Source organism: Notolepis coatsorum (genome assembly GCF_963971535.1).
Source record: "Notolepis coatsorum genome assembly, chromosome: 13".
Taxonomy (NCBI): Eukaryota; Metazoa; Chordata; class Actinopteri; order Aulopiformes; family Paralepididae; genus Notolepis; species Notolepis coatsorum.
In genome coordinates this window covers 28,218,304-28,243,129 of record NC_140177.1, presented here as the reverse complement: position 1 = coordinate 28,243,129, position 24,826 = coordinate 28,218,304, and the positions used below count along the sequence as shown (strand labels likewise).

At 45.5% G+C, this 24,826-nt stretch overlaps 1 protein-coding gene across 1 annotated transcript in view; it reads left to right on the top strand.

Annotated features, from left to right (window-relative positions):
- The first annotated feature begins 2,445 nt into the window (after positions 1 to 2,445).
- The window catches only part of LOC311239042 (uridylate-specific endoribonuclease C-like), a 32,670-nt gene continuing 10,289 nt past the window's right edge, over positions 2,446 to 24,826 (top strand). The window contains exons 1-2 of the mRNA XM_084327267.1: positions 2,446 to 2,525; positions 21,837 to 21,936. Of these exons, the coding sequence (XP_084183393.1) occupies positions 2,515 to 2,525; positions 21,837 to 21,936 (111 nt within the window). The 5' untranslated portion in view covers positions 2,446 to 2,514. The remainder of the gene's footprint in view (positions 2,526 to 21,836; positions 21,937 to 24,826) is intronic.

Genomic DNA, 24,826 nt, shown 5'->3' with positions numbered 1-24,826 from the left:
TCTGAATAATAGTCGAATATTCAGGGTGCTACACAGAGAAAGTGATAGTCAGAACAAATGACTGAATAATTCAACTTCACAGTGGCTAACATCTAAAGTTAACATGCTTTGAGCACACATCATGGATTTCGTCTTGCGCATGCGTATTCCGCCCAGTAGTTCCTCCCTACAGATTTGGGATTTCAAAATAAAAGTTGGAATATTTGGGGGGCGTTACATGAGAGGGGGTTGTAGCCCATTCGTGGTCTGTCCACGGACCACCGGTCAATTCCACTAGGGGGAGCTAGATACATTGATTGATTGAAACGTTTATTAACTCTTTCAGTGCCACTCACGAGATTTCTCAGATTTTTTTTTTTTTTTTGCGATCTGAAATATTATTGCATCACCCGAGCCTACCCGAGTATAGCCGAGGGGCGCCGACGATCACTGTGGAAAAAAGCGCCCCCTGTCGTCTCCCAGATGATATAAGTGATTTTGGAATGGACTCAATGAAAATGAATGGGGAAAAAAATCCGGTACTCCACATTTTCCAGTTCACTGATCCAGCCGGGGTTAATTCATTCTGGAGCCTCAGATCCCCGCGGATCATGGAGTTCTACTGTATCGCGTTGGATCCATACACGTATCGATTTTTTCGAATGGTGATCAGGAATTGGAATATACCAGTTGGATACCATCTGATGTCAGGTAAGGACTCTATGTTATCAGTGGTAGGATAATCAGAGTAAGTTTGATGAAGTTATAAGCTGTTTTGTGAAATGTCTTCTTTCGGTTTCACTGTAAAAGTCTGTGAGCAAATCAACGGAGCGATTATCAGTGCGCGGCCGTAATGTGCGTGCGTGCACGTATAATATTGATCATCTAGCGTTTATTTGAAAATGATTCATAAAAAGGCAGACGAATATCAACGTTGTGGAATATTCCACTAAAAGACGATTTTCATAGAATGCTCCAGAATGAGCTGTTTTTTATATCAAAACGGGGGCTTTTCTAACTGCTCTGAAACGGCAACGACGCGATAAAAAAACAATCTGCCTTCACAGCACTGACTGGAAAATAGTCTTTGATAATGCGATGGGCAGATTAGACACATAGCCATAATTTAAAACATAGATTAGGCGATATTAACGTTAACATTGGCGCCGATGGTGGCATTCAAGCGGTAAAACGGAAAACCAGGCGTGGCGTTGAAAGTGTTAACAGATTGCAGAATGGGTACAGTACAGTACAGCTCAATACATACAATTGTTAAGGGGATGCAGACCAGAGAAAGACTTTCGTCTTGTTTACATCAGGCGCATTGGCACGTGGTGGTCAGGTGTAAGGTGGATGGTGTGTGTGGCAGTGGTGGTCATTTGAATTTTGAAACACAATGTCGAGAGAACGAGATAGATGGAGGAAATTTTCCTGAGGGAATGAACAAAGAAAAAAAGCAAAGAAAAAAGAAGTGTCCAAGACCTCGCTGAGAGGTTCATTTGATAAATTCATCAGCAGTGAAGATGAGGAGGGTGAGGCCGCCACGACCCCTCAGGAGGAAGATGGGGAAACAAATGAAATGATGAATTCAAGGACAAATTCTTTTAACCTGTGCCGTGCGTAACGGTGCCCGAGGAAGCGAAGCAAAGACTGTGCTGGAATCCCTACGGTTTCTCAGCGAGAGGAACAGGACCTTCCCTAAATGCGAAGTTGCCGTTCGGATTTAATTGACAATCCCCATCACAGTTGCATCTGGGGAGCGCAGCTTCTCCAAGTTAAAACTGATAAAGAACTATTTGTGCACTACAATGTCCCAGGAGAGACTGTGTGCACTTTCCATCCTCACGATAGAAAAGGACGTTGTATCTACTCTGGATTATCAAGACATTATTTCAGAATTTGCTGCAAGGAAAGCCAGGAGGAAAATCCTCACATAATTATCTGCTGTTTGTGAGTACTGTAACATCTGAGTGCTTATTGTTATTGATTGTCCGGACCAGCTGGCGAGTGGTCCCCGTGGTCCGTGATGGAAAGACAGATGTCTTTGACAGTAAATTGTATGCTTACCATAACGTTAAAATCCCAAACTCTAACATTTAATGCTAAGTCAGAATGGCATACATCTCGTTCCAGTTCACATGTATTTCAGAAAATGCATTACCTTTGATTGCTACATGTTACCTTATCTATATTATTTCAACTGGATTTTTGTGTTTTTCAATTTCCATCAAGAACAAGTCTTCTTATTGAGAGATAGATATAGATAGATTTGGATAAATCGTGATTTTTTAAATAGTATTTTTTTAAACGGTAAAGATCAGGTGTTATCAATAATAACATAATAACCGCTGTGTAGGCTAGTTTATAGGAACCGCCCGGCCGGTGACTGAGCCAATGGGCTAGGTTTGGAGGCGTTCCTAGATACTGGAATTGGCCAGTTCCTTTAGAAACTTTTTGACTGACTGTGGAATAACTGTCTTCATGACACCCTGATGGATGTGAAGAGAAGTTCATTTGTATCTGAACGAAGTCATTATGGCAAGAAGGTAAGATTTTGATGTAGAATTGCAATGTTTTATTACTGGCACACTTTTTCTTTATTTTGTCTTTCTTCCAAACTACAAAATATGTTTCTTGCTTGTAGTTGTGTTCCAATAGAACACATCTATGGTTTGTAACCGTTTTGCAACAGTACACAGTTTCTTACATACTCATTTGTTGTTGTTGTTTTTGTTTTATAATGTCTTTGGGGGGGGGGGGGGGGGTCCCAGACTGCAAAATATTTTCTTACTTGTAGTGATGTTCCAGTAGAAGATATTTCTGGTTTGTAACTGTTTTGCAACAGTCTCTTACATAATCATTTGTTGTTGTTTTTTGGGGAGAGGGGGAGTCTCAGACTGCAAAATACTTTCTTGTTTGTATTGTATTTGTATTTGTGTTTCCGACCGGTATAGAAGAAGACATCTATGGTTTGTAACAGTTTTGTAAAAAGTACTCTCTTCATTGTAAAACACAAAGTCCTCAGTTTCGGCTCAGATAAACAGCTGCTCCTGATTCCACAGAGAAGTTTATGGGTTTGCTCTAAGGGCTGGACAGCGGACATGCTTCAAAGGGTTCCCAGCAGCATAGTGTTGACTGTGGTCTAGATAGAATGTGATGCGTGCCGTTGGGAGTCGCTTAGTGAACTGAATTATAAAAATGTCACAAACAGGATGCAGCTGCCATGAAATGATTCTGGCTTCAAATGTGTGACTGTCTTGAGTTGACTGATCAGACTTCACGATATCAATCCGAGGGCTTACGTCAAGAACAGTGGGTTTCTCTTTCCGAAGAAGCTCTATCCTGTCCTGAAGGTCTTACTTACTCAGTCATTTGTGATCATCTGCAGTGTTACGGATGTCACATGATGAGGGTGTGGCTGTTCCTCACATTTCATACATTGTCAAATCCCTTTTTTGACACCATTGGAAGCATCTGTCTGAAGTCTCGGGTATCACAAGGTGCTCCCCTTTGCAGGACCAGAGAACGGTCACTTGATTAAGTACTATGTGGGGTAGTTACAGCCTATGCAGGGACTTGCAGACATTTTGGGAGGCAGGTGCTCAACCAAAAAGAAAGGGCACAGGGCATTTTTTTAGGGTGTGTTTTTGCTGTGCTGTCTGGGACTTGTCCTTAGACAACCTCTCCCTCTCTCTCCCTTAAGGCCTCTGCATGCTACAGAAACTTGCTTTGAAGTTGCTGTAGCATGTAGAGGCCTTTACTCTACTTTGCAACTTGTCATGGCGTGTTGAGCCCTCAATGTCTAAATTATGCACAACGTTTTGCATCTATAATTAGCACATATTTGATAGAATTTCAATAGAAAATAAAAGATATACCAGCCAAAAAAGGTTGCTTGTTGACTCAGGGGGGAAAGGGTAGGTGCTCAAGCACCCTTTGGGCCCTATGTGAGCCTCTGTATTCACTGTTGCGTTTGTCAGGTTTGGGTGTCAATTTCCCCTGTAACAAGGAGGTAACCTGGGGGCGACAGTGGCTCAGGAGGTAGAGCAGTCATCTGGTAATCGGAAGGTTCCCAGTTCGGCTCCAGCTCCTAGTGTGTCAAAGTGTCCTTGAGCAAGACACCTAACCCCTAACTGCTCCCGATGAGCAGGTTGACACCTTGCACTCCGCCGTCGGTGTGTGAATGTGTGTGAGTGAATGGGTGAATGTGAGGCATAAATTGTAAAGCGCTTTGGATTAAAGTGCTATATAAATGCAGACCATTTACCATTTACCTGCTAAACTGTAAAGTGAACCTAAACAAACAATAACAATAACAACAGAGTCAACTGAAGGATGTAAAAAGTGCACAAGACACACATTTCCAGATGTTCATACTATTTCCAGACCTTTTATTTCTTGGCTGGATTTGAAGATTTCTAGTCGATCAGTGTAATGTGACTGTCAAATAGATTATATTGGTCTAAATCTGAAGATTATTTTGAATGACGACATATCACTATGTCAAATGACAATAGGTCTACGATAGGTCTGTCCCCGACTGAAGAAGTACTTAACCCACTGAAAATCAAGGATTTAATTTTGACTAATCTGTCAGGATGGAGGTAGGTGAGTTCCAATTGTTGTAGGCAATCATAGAGACGGAGATGGTATACTCTTGAACAGGTTCGACTTTAATAGTAAAGAACACAAAGAGTAATACTAGGATACTATGCCGAGGGCAAAGGAACGAGAGAATAAGATAATGGAGCTTAGTGGTGGTCCAGAACTGGAACCGGCCGTGTTATCTCCGAACGCCTATAGTGAAGACCTGACGAATAACAAGCAGAAGGAAGGAATGTTAAATAGACACCAAATACCAACATTCCACACACACCCCTGTGACAGCCAATCAGAAGCCAACCCCTAAGTGACAGCACTAAATGACAGGGAAAACAAGTGACAGTAGTCAGATGACAGGTGACAGAAATGGTGGGTGGTTCCCGACTGTAGTCAGTAACCAAAACGTAACAGTACCCTCCCCCGACGAACGGCACCAGACGTTCACCTGGGGGCCTCGGGATTCAGCCGCCGGAAATCAACGATCAGGCTGGGATCTAAAATATCCCTTTGAGGCACCCAAGAACGCTCTTCTATCCTGTACCCCTCCCAATCCACCAAGAACTGAAACCCCCTACCCCTCCGCCTACAACCCAGTATCCTCCGCACCGTGTAAATGGGCTGACCACCAATAAACCGAGGCGGAGGAACCGTAGGCAGTGGCGGGGCCAAGGGCGATGAGAGGAATGGCTTCAACAGGGACACATGAAAACGTCGGATGAACCCTCATAGAGCTCGGAAGCCGCAGCCTGTAAGCCACAGGATTCACCCGACGCACCACTTTAAAGGGGCCTATAAAGCGAGGAGCCAGATTCCTGGATTCCACCCGGAGAGGGAGATCCCGGGTGGAGAGCCAAACCCGCTGCCCAGGACTGTAAACCGGAGCCGGACGGCGCTTGCGGTTAGCCTGCCGCTGGGTACTAACCGAAACCTTCTGCAGCGCCGCCCGGACCCGCTTCCATGTCCTGCGGCAGCGAGCCACATGTGCCTGGGCCGAGGGCACCTCCGCCTCCTGCTCCTGCTCGGGAAACAGAGGAGGTTGAAAACCATACTGACACTGAAAGGGAGACATACCGGGAGAGGAGGGTATTATGCGCATACTCAGCCCAGGCCAACCTCCTACTCCACGTTGCCGGGCAACCGGCAACGTAACACCTCAAGACCCCCTCCAGGTCCTGATTGACGCGCTCCGTCTGCCCGTTCGACTGCGGATGAAACCCAGACGAAAGGCTGACGGAGGCGCAGAGACCGGCGGCAAACGCCTTCCAGAACCTGGAGGCGAACTGAGGACCCCGGTCCGACACGATATCCATCGGAAGCCTGTGGACCCGAAATACATGCTGTATCACCAAATCAGCAGTCTCTCGGGCCGATGGAAGCTTGGGGAGAGGAACAAAGTGAGCCGCCTTAGAGAACCGGTCCACCACCACCAAAATGGCGGTGAACCCGTCCGAAAGGGGGAGGCCAGAAATAAAGTCCAGGGATATGTGCGACCAGGGCCGTTTAGGAATAGGAAGCGGCCAGAGGAGACCTGCTGGTGCACGGCGAGAGGTCTTACTGCGCGCACACACCGGGCAGGCCGCCACAAAGGAATGCGTATCCCCCTCCACTGTCGGTCACCAGAACCTCCTACGGATAAATTCCAGGGTCGTGGTGGCCCCAGGGTGGCTGGTGAGGGATGAGGCATGTGCCCACTGCAGCAAACGTGAGCGTGCCGCCTTGGGCACATACGACCGCCCCGGAGGGCCCCCACCAGGATCGGGCTCCCGCGTCAGCGCCGACCTTACCACCTTATCTATGCCCCAAGACACGGGTGCCAAAATCAAGGCCGGTGGAATAATGGGATGGGGCTGCTCCTCCCGACCAGGAAGATCAAACTGGCGCGATAACGCGTCGGGTTTGATATTCTTGGAACCGAGCCTATAGGAGATGGTAAATCGAAATCTTGTGAAAAATAACGCCCACCTGGCCTGGCGAGCGTTAAGGCGTTTAGCCCCTTGGATGTAAGCCAAGTTCTTATGATCGGTCCAAACAATGAAAGGATGTGCCGCCCCCTCCAACCTATGTCTCCATTCCTCCAGTGCCAACTTGATAGCCAATAACTCCCGATTACCCACGTCGTAGTTACGCTCGGCTGGTGACAGACGGCGAGAAAAAAAAGCACACGGTGCACTTTCCCATCCTTTAAGCATCTCTGAGAGAGCACCCCCCCCCCCCACCGCGATGTCAGAGGCATCCACCTCCACAATGAACGGAACCTCCGCATCGTGGCAGATCAATACAGGAGCGGAGGTAAACCGACGTTTGAGGTCGCAGAAAGCCGACTCTGCCCTAGGCGACCATTCAAAGCCAGGGAGAGAGGACTTGGTGAGAGCTGTTAACGGATTGGCTAAGGCGCTAAAGTTGCGAATAAAGCGCCTGTAAAAATTTGCAAAGCCCAAAAAACTTTGTAACCCCTTGAGCGACGAAGGCCGTGGCCAGTCCAAGACTGCACTCACCTTGGCCGAATCCATGCGCAGATCACCCTTCGTCAACACAAAGCCCAGGAAAAAAACGGTATCGGTGTGAAACACACACTTCTCAGCCTTAACGAATAGTTGATGCTTGAGGAGACGGTCTAGCACCTCTCGAACGTGCAGTTGGTGTTGCACCATATCGCGAGAAAAAATTAGGATATCGTCTAGGTAAACAAACACCGACACCCCAATCAAATCTCGCAGCACGTCGTTAACCAGGGCTTGGAAGACTGCCGGAGCATTAGCCAAACCAAAGGGCATGACCAAATACTCATAGTGACCATTAGGCGTATTAAATGCAGTCTTCCACTTGTCTCCTTCTCTAATCCTGACCAGATTGTATGCATTACGTAAGTCAAGTTTAGAAAAGACCTGCGCCCCCTGTAAGCACTCGAAAGCAGTGTCCATGAGGGGTAAAGGATATCGGTTCTTGATGGAAATGTTATTCAATCCCCTGTAATCAATGCACGGACGCTGATCCCCATCTTTCTTATCAACAAAGAAGAAACCAGCGCCGGCAGGGGATGTGGAAGGACGTATGTGCCCCGCAAGCAATGCCTCCTCAATGTAGGTGTTCATGGCCAAGGTCTCAGGGCGTGAGAGAGAGAACATTCGCCCGCGAGGCGGGGAGGTACCGGGTAGGAGATTAATGGGACAGTCGTATGATCTATGAGGCGGTAGTGCTTTAGCACGCGTTTTGCTAAAAACGTCCGCCAGGTCCCAATAGATCTCAGGAACCCCTATCAAATCGGGATTAGAGGGTAGAACAGAATCTGCGACGCTCCCCACCATCCTGGAGAGAGAAGGAGGAGACAAAAGAGAAGAGGGGGGGCAAGACAAGGGAATGGACAAACTCTCGCCGACGACCGACTTCACGTCGACCTCCGTTGAGAGCTTGCCCGTGCTCCAATTAATATGACGTATACATGAAGACAACCAGGGATGACCCAACACCATAACGGAATAGGGGGAGACAATGACAAATAATTGAACCCACTCCCACCCCCCACCCGCCACCCGGATGTGTATAGGAACAGTGCGCTGAGTGACGCTCCCACTGCCCAGGGGCTGACCGTCCAGGGCGTAGATAGGAATAGGAACCCCCAACTCCTCTACCGGGATTCCCCATTCTCGCACCAACCCCAGGTGAATGAAATTGCCCGTTGTCCCTGAGTCAATGAGCGCCTTAGTTCCCCTAACGTCACCCCCACAGTTAACCGCCACCTCCAGAAATGTACGTGTGTCAGATGGTAGTGCTGGGATGAGCCCACCTGCTGGCGCCCTCTCGAGGCCCGGCGGAGCACCTCCTCTTCCCGACTGGCGGCGAGTTGAGCCAGCCTGGTCCCGACAGCTGCCGAAACGATGACCGGTGCGGCCGCACCGGAAGCAACGTCGCTCCTCAATGAAGCGCCGCCGCTCGTCGTCTGAGAGCGACAGCGCCCCCAGCTGCATGGATTCATCACCCAGTGGCCCACTCGTGTACTGCAGGAAATTATCAACACCGGGAGGAGAAGGGACACGTACCTGGGTAGTATCTTCACGCTCCCTCTCTCTCTCCCGATGTCGGTTGTCCATCCGTATGGCGGTGTTGATGAGCACTTCCAGCTGCTCAGGGATTTCACGCATGGCGAGCTCGTCCCTCATCCGTGCGGAGAGTCCCTTGACGAACAAGACCACACAGGGAATTTCCGGATAAGCTGCCGCCCGAGCCACGATCCGGAATTCGATGGCGTAATCTGAGATCGTGCGGAGGCCCTGCCGGCAGGCGAGAAGCCGCCCACCGGCCTCGAAGATCGAGAGTACTCAGGAAGTATCGAATACTCTTCTCAACTCCCCGGTAAAGGCGTCCACACTGTCGCAGATTGACGCCCCGCTCTCCAGTTCGGCAGTAGCCCAGGAGAGTGCTCGACCGGTGAGGAGGGTGATAATATATGCAACCTGTGATCTGGAAGAGGGAAATGAACGTGGCTGCAGCTGGAAAACGAGTGAGCACTGGGTGATGAACTCTCTGCATCCCTCCGGTGCTCCCGCGTAGCGACCTGGTGGGGGTAACCGTGGCTCCTGGGTCCGCTCCTGGTGCCCAAAAGCTCCCCGATTCTCCTCTGTGTTGAACGCCGCCTCTCCTGCCGCCGTCTCTCCCACCGTCGTCCTTACCCCAGCCACCTCGACTTGTGCCTGCTGGGCTGTGATTAGCGCCGAATGCGCCGTCTCCTGCGACGCGTTGACGATTCCGCCCAGCCGAACCAACTCGACGCTGACCAGCTGCTGGTGTCCCTTCATGCGCTCCTGTGCACTCTTCTGTGCCCGGAGCATCTCCATGACCGCTTCCATGGAACTCTGATGGTCAGGTCTTCTGTCAGGATGGAGGTAGGTGAGTTCCAATTGTTGTAGGCAATCATAGAGACGGAGATGGTATACTCTTGAACAGGTTTGACTTTAATAGTAAAGAACACAGAGTAATACTAGGATACTATGCCGAGGGCAAAGGAACGAGAGAATAAGATAATGGAGCTTAGTGGTGGTCCAGAACTGGAACCGGCCGCGTTATCTCCGAACGCCTATAGTGAAGACCTGACGAATAACAAGCAAGTTCAAGTTCAAGTTCAAGTTCTTTAATAGTTGTCATACAGAAGTACAGAATACTTTCATACAAAATGCTTCTTACTGTTACGCTCCAGAGACTGTGCTAGACAAGATAGTATCAAATAACATAATAACATAATATAGCATGAATTTAGAAGAAGAAAATGAGGTCACAGTGTTCGGTATAGACATATGTACAATGTTCTGAGTTACCATATAATATACAATACACAATACTATGCAGTGTACTAATGTACAGTACTATCTAGTGCAAAGCAGAAATGGGATGAGGTACAATTTTAGGTACAATTTACAGTAAGGTGTACGAGTTGTAGTGCAATCCTTCATCCATAAATATAAAGTGTGGGGAGTGGGTGCTACAGTGTGTTTGTTTAAAGTGGGTGTGTGCTATAAGTGTGTGGAGTGGGTGGTTTTCGACCGATATCTTTATTGAATTTTATTTTATTATTATTTGTGTTTATTGGACTAGTGGGGGTTTACTCAGGGGTTTATCTAGAGGGGGGTGGGAGTGGGAAGCGTCTTATTGATCCATGTCTCTAGTGGGAAGTGATAGGAAGATGACCATCCTCAGTGGGTGGGGCATAGGGTGGGGATTGGAGAGTGGGTATAGAGGAACTTATAGTAGGACGGGTGGGTTAGGGTTTAGAGTAGAAGGAGGGGGGGTTGTAGCTGGGGTGGTATTTTTATGTGTTCTATGTACTGTTGTCTTATATATGTGTAAGTGTTCCTCCTCTGAACTCCTGGGATTGACCGTCCGGGCCCGCCGGGATCGGCACCTCTGTACTCAGCCTGGCTGCACGGGTATGTTCTCTACGCACTTATACAAGCTCGACCATGGCTAAATTGAATATTTTAATTTGGAACGCAGGAGGGCTTAACGCCCCACACAAGCGTGCCAGTGTCCTTTGGCTATTGAAGAGGAGAAATATTGACCTTGCTCTCCTTAGTGAGACGCATTTAATGGTAGGTGACGTGTCAAGACTGGCAAATCGGCAATATCACGTTATCTCCGCATCCTCAGCCGATGATAAGACGAAAGGAGTAGTCATAGTTACAAGACGTAACCTTGATATCAAAATCTTGGATGTATGGTCGGACACGGAGGGAAGGATTACTATAGCAAAAGTTGAATTCTTGCATAGGAAGATGGCTATAATAGCATTGTATGCTCCTAACACATTTGATTCAGCGTTCTATAATACAATCACGAAGAATATGTTGGAACTTAATGGATACGCTCTCATTGTGGGTGGCGATTTTAATGCGTGCTGGGATGCGGAGATGGATAGGTCTGGGCCCTCTGAAACGAGCGACCAGAAACGGGCCTCTAAGGCCCTCAGGATGTGGGCCAAAGACACGGGGCTCTCAGACCTCTGGCGCTTATGCAACCCCACCCTCAGAGATTACTCTCACCTGTCAGCCAGACACAAAAGCTTCTCTCGAATTGACTATGCATTCGCGTCCCCTAATATGTTTGATAGTTTCGATGTCTCATTGGTTCCCTTGGCTCTCTCAGACCACAAGGGGATTTTCCTTACGGCAACCTTTGGCAGGCTCTCCGCAAGAGCTCCCAGATGGCGTTTTAATTCGACCTTGCTAAAGAACGATGACTTCTGTTCTGAGTTCAGGAGTAAACTAGCTGAATTTTTGCAGATCAACGTTGGCACAGTAGAAGACCCTAGGGTCCTGTGGAACGCATTGAAAGGATTCATCAGGGGTCATGTCACACTATTTGCCTCCAATTTGCGAAAATCCCGGTCAAAAAAGCTAGAAGGACTGGAATCATTATATGCGGACCTATACGCATCCTTGCAAACTGACTATAATGAACGACTAAACACACAACGTAAGATAGTCAAAAAAGAAATAAACTCCATACTTAAACAACAGTCTGAGTTTTTGATACATAGGACAAGACAAAATTACTATTTTCACGGCTCCAGACCTAGCCATCTATTGGCAATGAAAATACGATCAAATGAGCATTTCTCAGATATCCCCTCGATTAGGACGAGCCAGGGTGCAGTCACTACTGATTCGAAAAAGATCAATGACACTTTTAAAGAGTTTTACTCACAGTTATATAGCTCAGAGGGTAATCTGGATGACTCTAGATTTGAATCGTTCATTGGCGGGCTTGAGATACCCCACATTTCTGAGGAAGAGGCCAAGGAACTGGGGAGACCGATTACTCTCGTAGAATTGAGGGAGACTATTGTTGAAATGCAGAGGGGTAAGGCGCCAGGCTGGGATGGTATTCCACCCGAAGTGTATTTAGCTTTCTGGGACCAACTGGGTCCATTGATGCTCGATATGATCAATTACGCTATCGAACAAGGGGAGTTCTCAAGAGATGTCAATATGGCGTTGATTTCTTTACTTCTCAAAAAGGACAAAGATCCCAATGATTGTGGTAGCTATAGACCCTTGAGTCTTCTCGGGGCCGATTTAAAGGTGTTTGCCAAGGTGCTGGCCCGTCGCCTGCAGAGATTTATGTCTGTATTGGTACACTGCGATCAAACTGGTTTTATCCCGGGGCGTCTGGCTGCAGATAATCTTAGGAGGCTGTTGCATGTAATCGATAACAGTAAAGACAATACAACTCCATCCACAGTTCTGTCTTTGGATGCCATGAAGGCGTTTGACAGACTTGAGTGGTCATATCTGTGGAAGGTACTTGAGGTCATGGGTCTTGGAAAGAGTTTTATTCATATGATTAAAGTCCTGTATGCCTCGCCGTCTGCGATGATACTGACAGGCAAAAACTGTTCCACACTCTTTCCAGTCTCCAGATCTTCTAGACAGGGTTGCCCTCTGAGCCCGGGACTGTTCGCGCTTTCCCTCGAACCTTTGGCCCAATTTATTAGGCAATCGGAGGACATCGTCCCCATAATGGTCAACAATACTCCACACAAAATTGCTCTCTATGCGGATGACCTGCTGATTTTCATGGACGACCCCTCCCGGTCGGCCACAAAATTATTGAGGATAATCGACGACTTTGGTAAATTGTCAGGTTTTAAGATTAACTGGAACAAATCAGCCTGCCTACCTCTTAATGAACTGGCCAAGGCGGTACGACTACCAGCTGATATCCCCATAGTAGAACATTTCAAATACCTGGGCATAGAGATATTCCCCACGCTGAACCAAACTACTAAGTACAACTTCACGGGTACTTATGATAAAATACGCCAGGATCTAGACAGGTGGTCGTCCCTTCCTAACTCCTTACAAGCCCGGGCTTCCATAATCAAAATGAACATCCTGCCTAGGATAAATTTTATTAGCTCAATGCTCCCCCTGCCCCCTCCAATAGACCACTGGCGCAAGGTACAATCGATGGTATCTAAGTTTGTCTGGAATAACAAACGCCCGAGAATCAAAAGGGCTACTACTCAACGTAGGAAACAAGATGGGGGCCTCGCAATCCCTGATTTTAAACTGTATTTCTGGTCCTTTTCACTGAGACCTTTGATGTGCTGGCTAGACCCTGTAGAGGCTGTATCGTGGCGCTCCTTAGAAGCGGCGGCGGTGTCTCCGCTAAGATTACAGGATGTAGTGTACTCCACTGTCTCTATTGCGAAATGCCGGCTGAGGTATGGACCGATCATAACTCACGTGATCCAAACGTGGCGTAATGTACAGAGGTCGTGTGGGGTTAAATGCCCTTGGCACCTGGACTCTCCAATTTTTAATAACCAGCAATTACTTGTTGGACACAAGCCGGTTAATATTCCTCAATGGCAAAGGAGGGGAGTGCATACTCTGGAGGATATTTATGATAAGAACGGCCTCCGTGCGTTTCAGGACTTAAGAGAATTTTATGATCTACCCGGCGAGTCCTTCTTTCTTTACCTTCAACTAAGGTCAGCACTGAGGGCGCATGGCGTACCGTGGGCTCAAGCCTTGCACCCACACCCCTTCCTCAGGCTCATAGTGGACAGGACGACATCCAGAGGGTTTGTCTCCGACTTTTATACGCTCTTAATTCAATCCACGTATAAAAATTTATCATTGGATACAATCTGGCGTGTGGATATACCGGAGTTGGACCCCGAGTTTGACTGGGATGATGTTTGGGCAAATGTGGCATTATCTTCCCGCAACCCCAATCACCAGCAAATTAATTTTAATTATATTCATAGGACCTATCTTACACCTAGGAAGCTATTTGCTATGGGACTGATAACCGACTCTCAGTGCACTTTGTGCTCTCAAAAGGCCACTGGCACTTATATGCATATGTATTGGGATTGCCCACCAGTGGCCCGCTTCTGGAGGTCAATAACGGACAAACTTTCAGATCTGTGTGGCTTAACTATCCCATTCACAGCTGTTACGCTACTCCTGAACGATATAACGACACTACCCGCGTCCGTACAACTGAAAAGGGTTGTCCTAGCGGGCGTCACAGCAGCGAAGAAGCTAATAGCAATGAGATGGAAGGAGCCTGAGAAGCTTACAATGATTAACTGGTCCCTAACTCTATTGGATGTGATTTATCTTGAGATATCCACGGCCCGGGTGATCGGGGTAGGGCAGGCTGGAATTGACCTGTGGTTCGCAGCAGCTGAGAAGGTAAAGACCGCAGTGTGCGGCTGAGCGGGGTTGGGGCGCTTGATCGGGGGGGTCCGGCGGTCTCTGGGGAGGGGGAGGAGGAAATGTCTTGTCTGTCTTGGTTTTTGTCTTGTCCTTCTTAACTTTGACTGGGGGGATTTTAGGGGGGGTTGGTATTTAGCTATTCTGCGCTATATGTCAACTCACATGCCATCTCCCCAAGAGACTAATATTGACAGACTGATTGACCTGTCAACCAACTTGGAGGAAGAATTTCTTTCTTCTTACACTTTACCTTCTGCAAGTTTGGCAGTCTTGAACATGTGTAAGGGACCTAGGCTATCTACAGTAAATCTGCGGCAACACTCTCATAAACAATCTTTTAAGTCACTCCACTTTGTAAAGGTGGGGAAAGGTTGCCATGTTTTGAAGACCCTTTTTGTTATTGAAGTAGCCATCTATATTTGATAGGTTGGACGCTGTTTCTTTTTCTTTTTGTCTTTATAATTTATTATTCTGTATTATTATTGTTTGTTATTCTCCTGTGAAAGTTATGTTTTTTGTTACTGTGGTTATTGTGTTGTCCTGTTTCATGTAATTAATAATAAAAAAATTTGATCAAAAAAAAAAGTGTGTGGAGTGGGTGCTACAGTGTGTTTGTTTAAAGTGAGTGTGTGCGTGTGGATGTGTGTGCTATGTGCGTTTGGTGGTTGTTGTTGTGTAGTGTTCATTCATTGTTCGTTTAGCAGCCTGATGGCCTGGGGATAGAAGCTTCTTCTGAGTCTTTCTGTGCTCGCCTTGAGACTCCTGTATCGCTTGCCTGACCGCAGCAGTTCAAAGAGGCAGTTGTTCGGCAGAAGGAAGGAATGTTAAATAGACACCAAATACCAACATTCCACAACACACACCCCTGTGACAGCCAATCAGAAGCCAACCCCTAAGTGACAGCACTAAATGACAGGGAAAACAAGTGACAGTAGTCAGATGACAGGTGACAGAAATGGTGGGTGGTTCCCGACCGTAGTCAGTAACCAAAACGTAACACTAATCTATTCGTTGATTTAACGGACAAACGTGTAAAGTTGTGTTTCCCACATGTCATCCTCACGCAGAAGGATCTCTTTAAATATCATGCTCACCAGAGATGATCTTATCATTTTTCAGAAAATAACTAATTTAAGCATAGAGAAAAGCATAAAAATGTACCAACAATCTCTTAATAATAATAATAATAATAATAATAATAATAATAATAATAATAATAATAATAATAATAATAATAATAATAATAATAATAATAATAATAATAATAATAATAATAATAATAATACTAATAGGCGGCTACGTGGCGTAGTGGGCAAGGCGCTCGCCACGAATGACGGAGACGCTGGGCTTGCCTGTTCGAGCCCAGCGCTCCACATTGCTTTCAGTTTAGCTGGTTGTTCATACTAATACACATTGGCCGTATTAGGGGGTGGGAAACTGATGGGTGGGGATCGGGCGTTGTGGACAGCGACTCCTACAGGTCGGTTGGTGCGCCTGCGCAGTAGAATCAGGAAGTGTCGGGGGCAGCGTGAGCCTCCCACGCGTTACTCCTCGCCACTGAGAGATCGAGCTGCGCAGGTGAAAAGATGCGACTGCTGTTACCTCAAGTACCAGAGGGGACTTGTGCTATGTATGACTTAGTCCACATTGCAGCCGGCTTGTGGGAGGCAAGAAACAGCGTTCGTGACAGGGGAGGGTTGAATTGAATGATACGAAATTGGGATGGGAGAAAATATAGAAAATGGGAGAAAAAGTGGATAAAAAAAAAAAAAAAAAAAAAAATAATAATAATAATAATAATAATAATAATAATAATAATAATAATAATAATAATAATAATAATAATAATAATAATAATAATTATGATGATGATGATGATGATGATGATGATGATGATGATGATAATAATAAATTGGATTTAAAGGAGAGCTTTTTTGCTGTTTCTTTCACTGTTTGGGCACTTTTGCACAGTTCCTGTGAGTCTATGGAACACCTCTGAAAGGTTTGAAAAAAAAATCATTGTTCTGTATTTCTAATCAAGTACTCAAAAGCAGCATTTTTCTACCTCAAGATCTTGGGCCGTTTTGAGGCTGGGCTCCAACCACTGTGTGGCCTGGTGCCAACTGCCACACCAACTGCCACATTATTATGCAGTTGAGAAATCTCTGACATCACAGATATGCACATTTTCAGATGACTCAGTTCAGTGAGGGTGAATGTTGTGGGAGGAGAATTGGAGGAATGTGCCAATATGAGAGTTGGAGACGTGGATCCTGTTAATATGAGTCCACATAGCTGGGGGACGGTGCTGGACACTGAAAGATGCCATTTATAAGATAGTTCCCCTTTAAAGAGGGAAGTGCCTTTCTCAGACTCAAGGACACTTTACAAAGAGAGATAAGCTATATAAAAGAAAGGGTAAAAATATGAATATATAGTAACAACAGGAGAAATAAAACAAGTAAAATAAAAAAGGAAGCAGGGTGTTATCCAATTGGACGAAACAGTAACAAAAAAACTAAACAAAAGCAACGGGATCAGTAGCTTATAAGAAAAGAGTCAGGGGGGAAGGGGGTGGGCTACCATGTTGCGTGAAGGCAAGTGTGAACAGGTGTGTTTTTAGGTGGGTTTTGAAGAGGTTGATGGTGTCGGAGCCTCGGATGGAGGGGGAGAGGGAGTTCCACAGCCTGGGGGCAGCTACAGAAAAAGTCTCCCAGTGTGGAATGCCTGGTGCGGGGGATGGTGAGGAGGTCGGAGTTGGAGGAGCGGAGGCCTCGTGCTGGAGTGTAGGGGTGGAGTAGGTCGGTCAGGTAGGAAGGAGCCAGCCCATGCAGGGATTTGTAGGTGAGGAGGAGGATCTTGTAGGGCAGTGTTTCCCAACCAGTGCTACGCGTACCACTAGTGGTATGTGGGTGGTCCCCAGGTGGTACGTGAAAAGATTTTGAAAAGTAAAAAAAAAAAAAAAAAAAAAATTGTTTTGTTATTTTTTTTATTAGAAATTGTACAGGAAAACTTCTTCTTTAAAGGCGGCCCAAGAGCCCTTCCGCGTTTCTCTGATTGCCCACGACGCCCCACGTGACAACGCCGCCGCGCGTCTGCCGCGGCATTATGCAGCCGTAATCCCCCCTCTTTCAACATTGACGGTTAGCTCAACTCGCTCGCCGCCTTGCTGTGGAACCTGCGGTGCGTTGGTGACAAGTTCAAATCCCTTCAATTTTTTTTCTTTTTTTTTTAACATGCATTCTTTCGCCGGTTAAGTTTAGGCATTGTTTCGGAGTTGGTTACGGTTAGGGTTAAGTTTAGGTATTGTGTCGCAGATTCTGTTCTACCCTCTAATCCCGATTTGATAGGGGTTCCTGAGATCTATTGGGACCTGGTGGACGTTTTTAGCAAAACGCGTGCTAAAGCACTACCGCCTCATAGATCATACGACTGTCCCATTAATCTCCTACCCGGTACCCCCCCGCCTCGCGGGCGAATGTTCTCTCTCTCACGCCCTGAGACCTTGGCCATGAACACCTACATTGAGGAGGCATTGCTTGCGGGGCACATACGTCCTTCCACATCCCCTCTCTCTCTCGCTCTCTCTCTTTCACAGTCAGTTTCACAGTTTCTCTTTCATTGTTAATAATTAACGGTATCCAGACACACGCGCATACACAGAAAGAACTGCCAACTCTCACGCATACAGTAGAGTGTGAGACTCACACAAATCACTCTTCACACTCTCACAGCACAGCTCCCATTTCTCGCTTAAAATATGTAAATAAAGAGTCTGGCACAGCTCTTTGGTCACGGTTGTCATTAAGTGTCTCCTTAATTAGTGCATAACGTTAATGTTAGCAAAAACCAAATAGGCTGATTGATATGTACAACATATACAAAGTCCTTTACATTATTTGATGTTGTCATTATGTAGGCCTACCCATTGTGTCCCTCAAGGATCAGTCCTCGGCCCCACCCTGTTCGCACTCTACATGCTCCCCCTTGGCTCCATCATCAGCCGGCATGGAATATCATTCCACTGCTACGCTGATGACATCCAACTCTACCTCAAGATAAACCCTACCTCATCTACAGTCCTGCAATCATCCACTCTGACCACCTGCCTGGAGGAGACAAAGGTGTGGATGAAGCACAACTTCCTGCAATTAAATAGCTCCAAAACCGAAGCCATTCTCGTTGGCACCCCACAGCAGGTCCGCTCATTCACCATCACCACCATCACCTTTTCCGGCCAGGACATCACCCTCTCACCAACAGTCACCAACCTAGGGGTTAAAATGGACCCTCACCTGACCTTTGAGGCTCACATAAAACATCTGTACAAAAACTCCTTTTACCACCTGAGGAACATTGCCAAACTTCGCCCCACGCTCACTCTGTCCGACACCGAAAAGCTTGTCCACACCTTTGTCTCCTCCAGGCTGGATTATTGCAACGCACTTCTCATCGGGATCCCTAGCAAGAACATCCAAAAGCTACAATACATCCAGAATAGCTCTGCTAGGATTCTGATGAGTGCGGAAATACCACCACACCCGTCCTCAAGTCCCTTCACTGGCTCCCTGTCTCACTCAGGATTGAGAAAAATAGTCTCCCTGCTCACTCGCCAGTGCCTCCACGAAAACGTCCCCCTCTACCTTAAAGACCTGATCACCCCTCAATCCTCCTCACGACACCTCTGCTCCGGCCAGGCAAACTCCTCCAGCACCAGAGGACCAAACTCTACATCATGGGAGATTGGGCTTTCTGCTCATCCGCTCATCCGCTCCCAGAGATGCAGAGAGCCTGTCAACAGGCCTACCTCACTGTCCTCAGACATGCGTCTGTTTGTTATTAAATGTGCTGTAATTGTTCTTTTTTTGTTAAGATAAGTGTTAAATAGCTCTACATTCTGACAGCCATCACTGATATAGATGGCTAGATAGGTCAGTAACTTGGGTCTCTCAGTCCCTCCGCTCTGCAGTAAACAGGAAATACATTTTCTGGAATACACTTTCCACTTTATCCAATCAGGAGAGAGAACCATAGATAGATATGCGTGTACTCTAGAAATCTTACCAAGCCACATTTGCTTACCACACTGGCAGATTATTTTACTTGTTTCAAGCACATATTTGCTTAAAACTAGTTTTTCTTTCTTATTTTTGTCAGACCTTATTTGCAATGAGAGTTCCCTCTACATTATGGGAAAGGGTACCAGAAAATGTATTTCCTGTTTACTGCAGAGTGGAGGGACTGAGAGACCCATGTTACTGACAAGACAATCTATATCAGTGATGGCTGTCGGAGTGTAGAGCTATTATAGACCATGTTTTTGGTAGATTTGTATTGTTTTTACTACCGGGCAGTCCCGTAGAGAGAGAGAGAGAGAGGAAGAACGGGAGACAGAGCGGGGGGAAGATATTCGGCAAAGGACGCCGGGTCCGGGAATCGAACCCGGGTCGGCCGCTTCGCGACGCAGCGTGTTACATGGTTCGCCACTTGGGTGCCCCCTAGACCACTTATTCTAACAAAGGAATACCACTTACAGCTCCTTTAAATGAGCTGGGCACATGTAGAAATCGAGAGAATTAGGCAAATATCTTTTAAATTTAAGGTTTGGTTGTCCTTCTAATGTAACTCAAGTCCAGTAACCGCACACTATGCCACTGGTGGTCGCAGCCTAAACCGTGCTTTTCTCAAGTCTTCAGGAGCACTTTCACTTTCCTCCCAGCAGACGGTGGATGATCTCACTCAAATAAGCCATAAAACCAAATTCCTGGCTCGTAATTCTGAGATGTTGGGTATTTCAACCCTAATGATGTTATCAGGTGCCCTGATTCTGAGCCATTTTGACTATGCTGCCCCCTACTGGTATAGTACTGCACCCCAGGGAATAAAAAATAAACTTCAGACTTCCCAAAATAAAATGGTTAAAGTAGTGATGAAGCTTCCTACCCACACTCACCTGGATGTAGCTATATTTAACCAACTCAACTGGCTCCCAGTGGAAAAGCGGGTTATTCAAATTTAAGTTGGGCCTTACCCATACAATTATGTTCAATAAAGTCCCCTCATACTTGTCCAACTAGTGCATTAGGGACACCCACACATATGTGACCAGGGGCAGTTTAACAGACATTAAACTGTGCAAATTCAAGAGCTCAATGGGGGAAAATACCTTTCAGTACTCAGCAGCTAGTGAGTGGAATAAACTGTCAGTTTGCATAAAAAAGTATAGAGTCAGAAAGAAACATCAAACAGGCCCTGAAGAAATGGCTTAGTCACTCAGGATAGGGAAAGATCTATGCAGGAGGTGCACTGTTGACTTTGTGTTTGTTTGTTTTATTGTATATATATTTATTTTTATTCAAGTGTAGTGCTTGAAGATTGAATTTGTGCATGTCATATTTGTGCCTACTCGTCATCTTGTCTCCCCCCGGGACCACAATGGAAATAATCCATCAATCCTTGCTGGTTTTAAATTATATATGATGGTACATTTTGTGTACCAGTATTGTATGTGATTTTAGATTGTCTAATATATTCAATCAATCACCTCTGTGTATGTTGTGCATGTGTGTTTGGATACCGGTAATATAATTATAATGATCACAATTATTTTGATTGATATTGAAAACACGATTATTAAACACGATTACCCATTCATTTGAGAATATCATATGACGACGACTGAATTTGTTTTATCTTCTCAACCAATGCCTGCCTTTCTGTCATCTTCTACAAGTTACTAAAGACTTTTCAAAATAACTACTGTTTGGGACTAAATAAGAGCAACGCGACACAATAATCGCTCTTATCTCGATTGTCTTGTTTTCATGATCGTGGGAAGCCAAAATTGTCATTTAAATTTAAACTTGATTAATCATCCAGCCCTAATAACAACCATTGCTTCTTCCAACATTGAGGGAAATTTACATTCTAAACATTCTGCAACAGCCCTCTATTGACTCAAGAGTGTAGGCATACCCCCTGGTGGAGATCTGCTCACTAGCACACCTTTCTATTATCCGAGCTCCGGGATAGTCATCAAAAGAAGCCGGCTATTCTCGGTTCTTGCTCCACAATGGTGGAACGCACTTCCCACCACAGTTAGGACAGCCGAAACATGACCAATCTTTCGCCATTGACTGAAAACACACTTCTTCAATGAATATCTGAAATGAAGGAGAAATAAATAAATAAAACAAACCTATGTTCTACTATCATGCACTTCCACTAAATACTCTACCTTGCCTATATTACTGCCTATTATACTATGTCTCTACTACTATGCACTCAACACTGCAGCACCAAAGTTGTTTGATGAACATTGTTACTCAGCTGCCAGAGTTGTACCCTTCCTGCTGACTTGTCGTACAGAACTTGTAAGTCACATTGGATAAAAGCGTCAGCTAAATGACTAAATGTTATTAGCCTATATTTGAATGTTAATGATCACGAATCTTCTAATGATAAAAATGTTCCGTTTTATTCATATTTTGCCTATTGTGAAATTGAGTGCTTATGATATGTGTATTTCTGTAGTCAAGGGGTGAACGAGGAGCTCTCCGAGGTGCTGAACGAGCTCTGGAACCTGGATAAGAACCGCCTGAGACCTGGAACCGACTACACCATCTCCCCTCAGGTGCAGGCCGGAACCATGATTGATTGATTGATTGATTGAAAACTTTAATTAACAGATTGCAGAATGGGGTACAGTACAGTACAGCTCAATACACAGTTTAGAGACACAATTGTTAAGGGGATGCAGACCAGAGAAAGACTTTCGTTTTGTTTACATCAGGGTCCCCCATTTTCAATTCATCATAACATATATGACATACACGACATACAGATATACAGTACTGTTTCATCCAGATATTTATGACATACAACATATACAAATATACAGTACCGTTTAAGAGAAATGGATCATAAAAAAAATATATACATTCGAGGGGGAAGAAACTGGGGAAGAAACTAATTTACCAGGGCCAGTTTTGAATTGCAGCCTCCCGTAGGTGCTCTTGAAGGAGGGTAGGGATTCACATTATTTTACGGCTGTGGGTAGGGCGTTCCACATTGTTGTGGCATAATTGCGAAACGTGTTTAGTCCCTTGAAAAAACAAAGAAGTTCCAGGCACTCTTCAAGTATATAAAAAAGCTTTAATTAGTTGTTTAGTTCATAATAGAACAATTAAAAAACCAACATGTTTCGGCCTCTCTATCGGCCTTCTTCAGGGCATCTTTGTATTGAGAATTGTCATCATCCTACAACCACAGAGAGCATTATGGAATCATATTAAATCTAGTGCCGATTACAAAAATATATCTAATTAAATACAGGCTTTGTAATTAATTAATTGTAGTCTTGTTTTTAGGGCCTTTGAGGTTCTTTGGTACCATGAGGTGCAAGCATAGTCATAGTACCCTTGAACTAAGACACAGGAAAAGGGACACCACACTACACAACACTGGAGAACACAGATCGGGATTACATGAACTGTGTGTGTGTGTGTGTGTGTGTGTGTGTGTGTGTGTGTGTGTGTGTGTGTGTGTGTGTGTGTGTGTGTGTGTGTGTGTGTGTGTGTGTGTGTGTGTGTGTGTGTGTGTGTGTTGTGACGAGCCTGGTGGGGTTCAGACTCGCCACGGTTCAAATACAAACAAATTCGAATGTCCACACAAGAGCAATATCAATCAATGCAAGTAGTTATTGAATTCAAGGCAGAATTCAGCAGGAAAAAGCTAAAGAATGGTTGTGATTCAGTCCGAGGGTCAAAAACACAAAACAGGCTCGCAGACAGAAAAAGGGATTGTTCACTATTCAGGGTACACAGTGAATTTCGCAGAGTACATTTTACTCAAACTGAGTACATTTTACTCAAACTGAAATTGACTGTGTAGTCGTCCGGTCCAGGGTCAGTACACAAGGGGGTTTCTCAGCCAGTCCAGGGTCCAGTACACAAAGAACACCTACTCGCCTTCACCTCTCCTCTCCTCTCCTCTCCTCTCACTACCTCTCACCTTCACAACTCCGAATACTACAATATCTCTCTCTCAATAAACAACAACTCCAACCTCACCTCCGCTCAACTTACTCCTAAGTAACCTAGTGGCTTTGTAGTGTGTGGGTCTGGGCATGTGCACGTGAGATGTGGGTGGACTAATGATGCGCAGGTGTGTTCTATCAGTACTAATCAGCTACCTAATTGACTCTACTCCTTCCATGGCAAAAGTATCTCCCATCCTTCACATATCCATAAGAGGGGGGGGTGAGATCTGCCACAGTGTGTACATAGCATAATCAGTGGAGAATACAGGCAGATGCTTAGAAAAGGAGAGAAACTTGTAGAGAAGAGTGTAGAATTGTGTTTTTAAAACCACAATGACATCATACAATACCATAGGCCTTTTTCGCAGGAGACATTTTGACTTGTCATTGATGGGTAAACAGTAAACACAGGTGTAAATAAGAAGGAATACCGTACACTCAATGTAGCTCCATTTAGGTTCCTTAGTCTCCAACGTTTTGACAGTGAACTGTCTTCATTAGGGTATCAGACATTGGCAATTACTGTAATTATGTTACCCATACTGTACAATCATTGAATTCTGTTGCCTATACTCAATTTATACCTACCTACTGCTTTCACTGTCTACAACTGCCCTACACAGTAATCATAATAATAACAACTACCTACCTCATACTATAGTCTACCCATATAACTCTGTATGATAGCATGTACAATAGTGCTGTATACCGTATATATACATTTATATATTTATATTTACCACATACTGTATATATATATCCATATCTGTCTGAATATACTTCTTATATATACATACTATACACCTGCATATAACCCATATAACTCTGCATGTACAATAATGCTGTATATAGAATATATATACAGTATATAAATCTTTTTACTGTATATATCTATCCACATTTGTCTGTACATGCCTGCATATAATCCTTTTTACATATCTGTAGATACTGTGGTATCATACAAATGTATTCTTAAAAACATTACTAATCAAATTCAATTTAGGTTAGAAGTTTACTAGACTAGAGGACTTGACTTTCTCCGGCCAGGAGAAAGGACCCTTCATTGTGCGAGTTTGCCTTTTAAGCTTTCTGGGAGAAAAGGGGGCAGGGGAGGGACGACCAGGTGAAGGGAGAGGAAATGAGGATACAGGGGGAAGGGACGACCAGGTGAGGGAAGAGGAAATGAGGATACAGGGGGAAGGGACGACCAGGTGAGGGGAGAGGAAATGAGGATACAAGGGGAAGGGACGACCAGGTGAGGGGAGAGGAAATGAGGATACAGGGGGAAGGGACGACCAGGTGAGGGAAGAGGAAATGAGGATACAGGGGGAAGGGACGACCAGGTGAGGGGAGAGGAAATGAGGATACAAGGGGAAGGGACGACCAGGTGAGGGGAGAGGAAATGGGGATACAGGGGGAAGGGACGACCAGGTGAGGGGAGAGGAAATGAGGATACAAGGGGAAGGGACGACCAGGTGAGGGG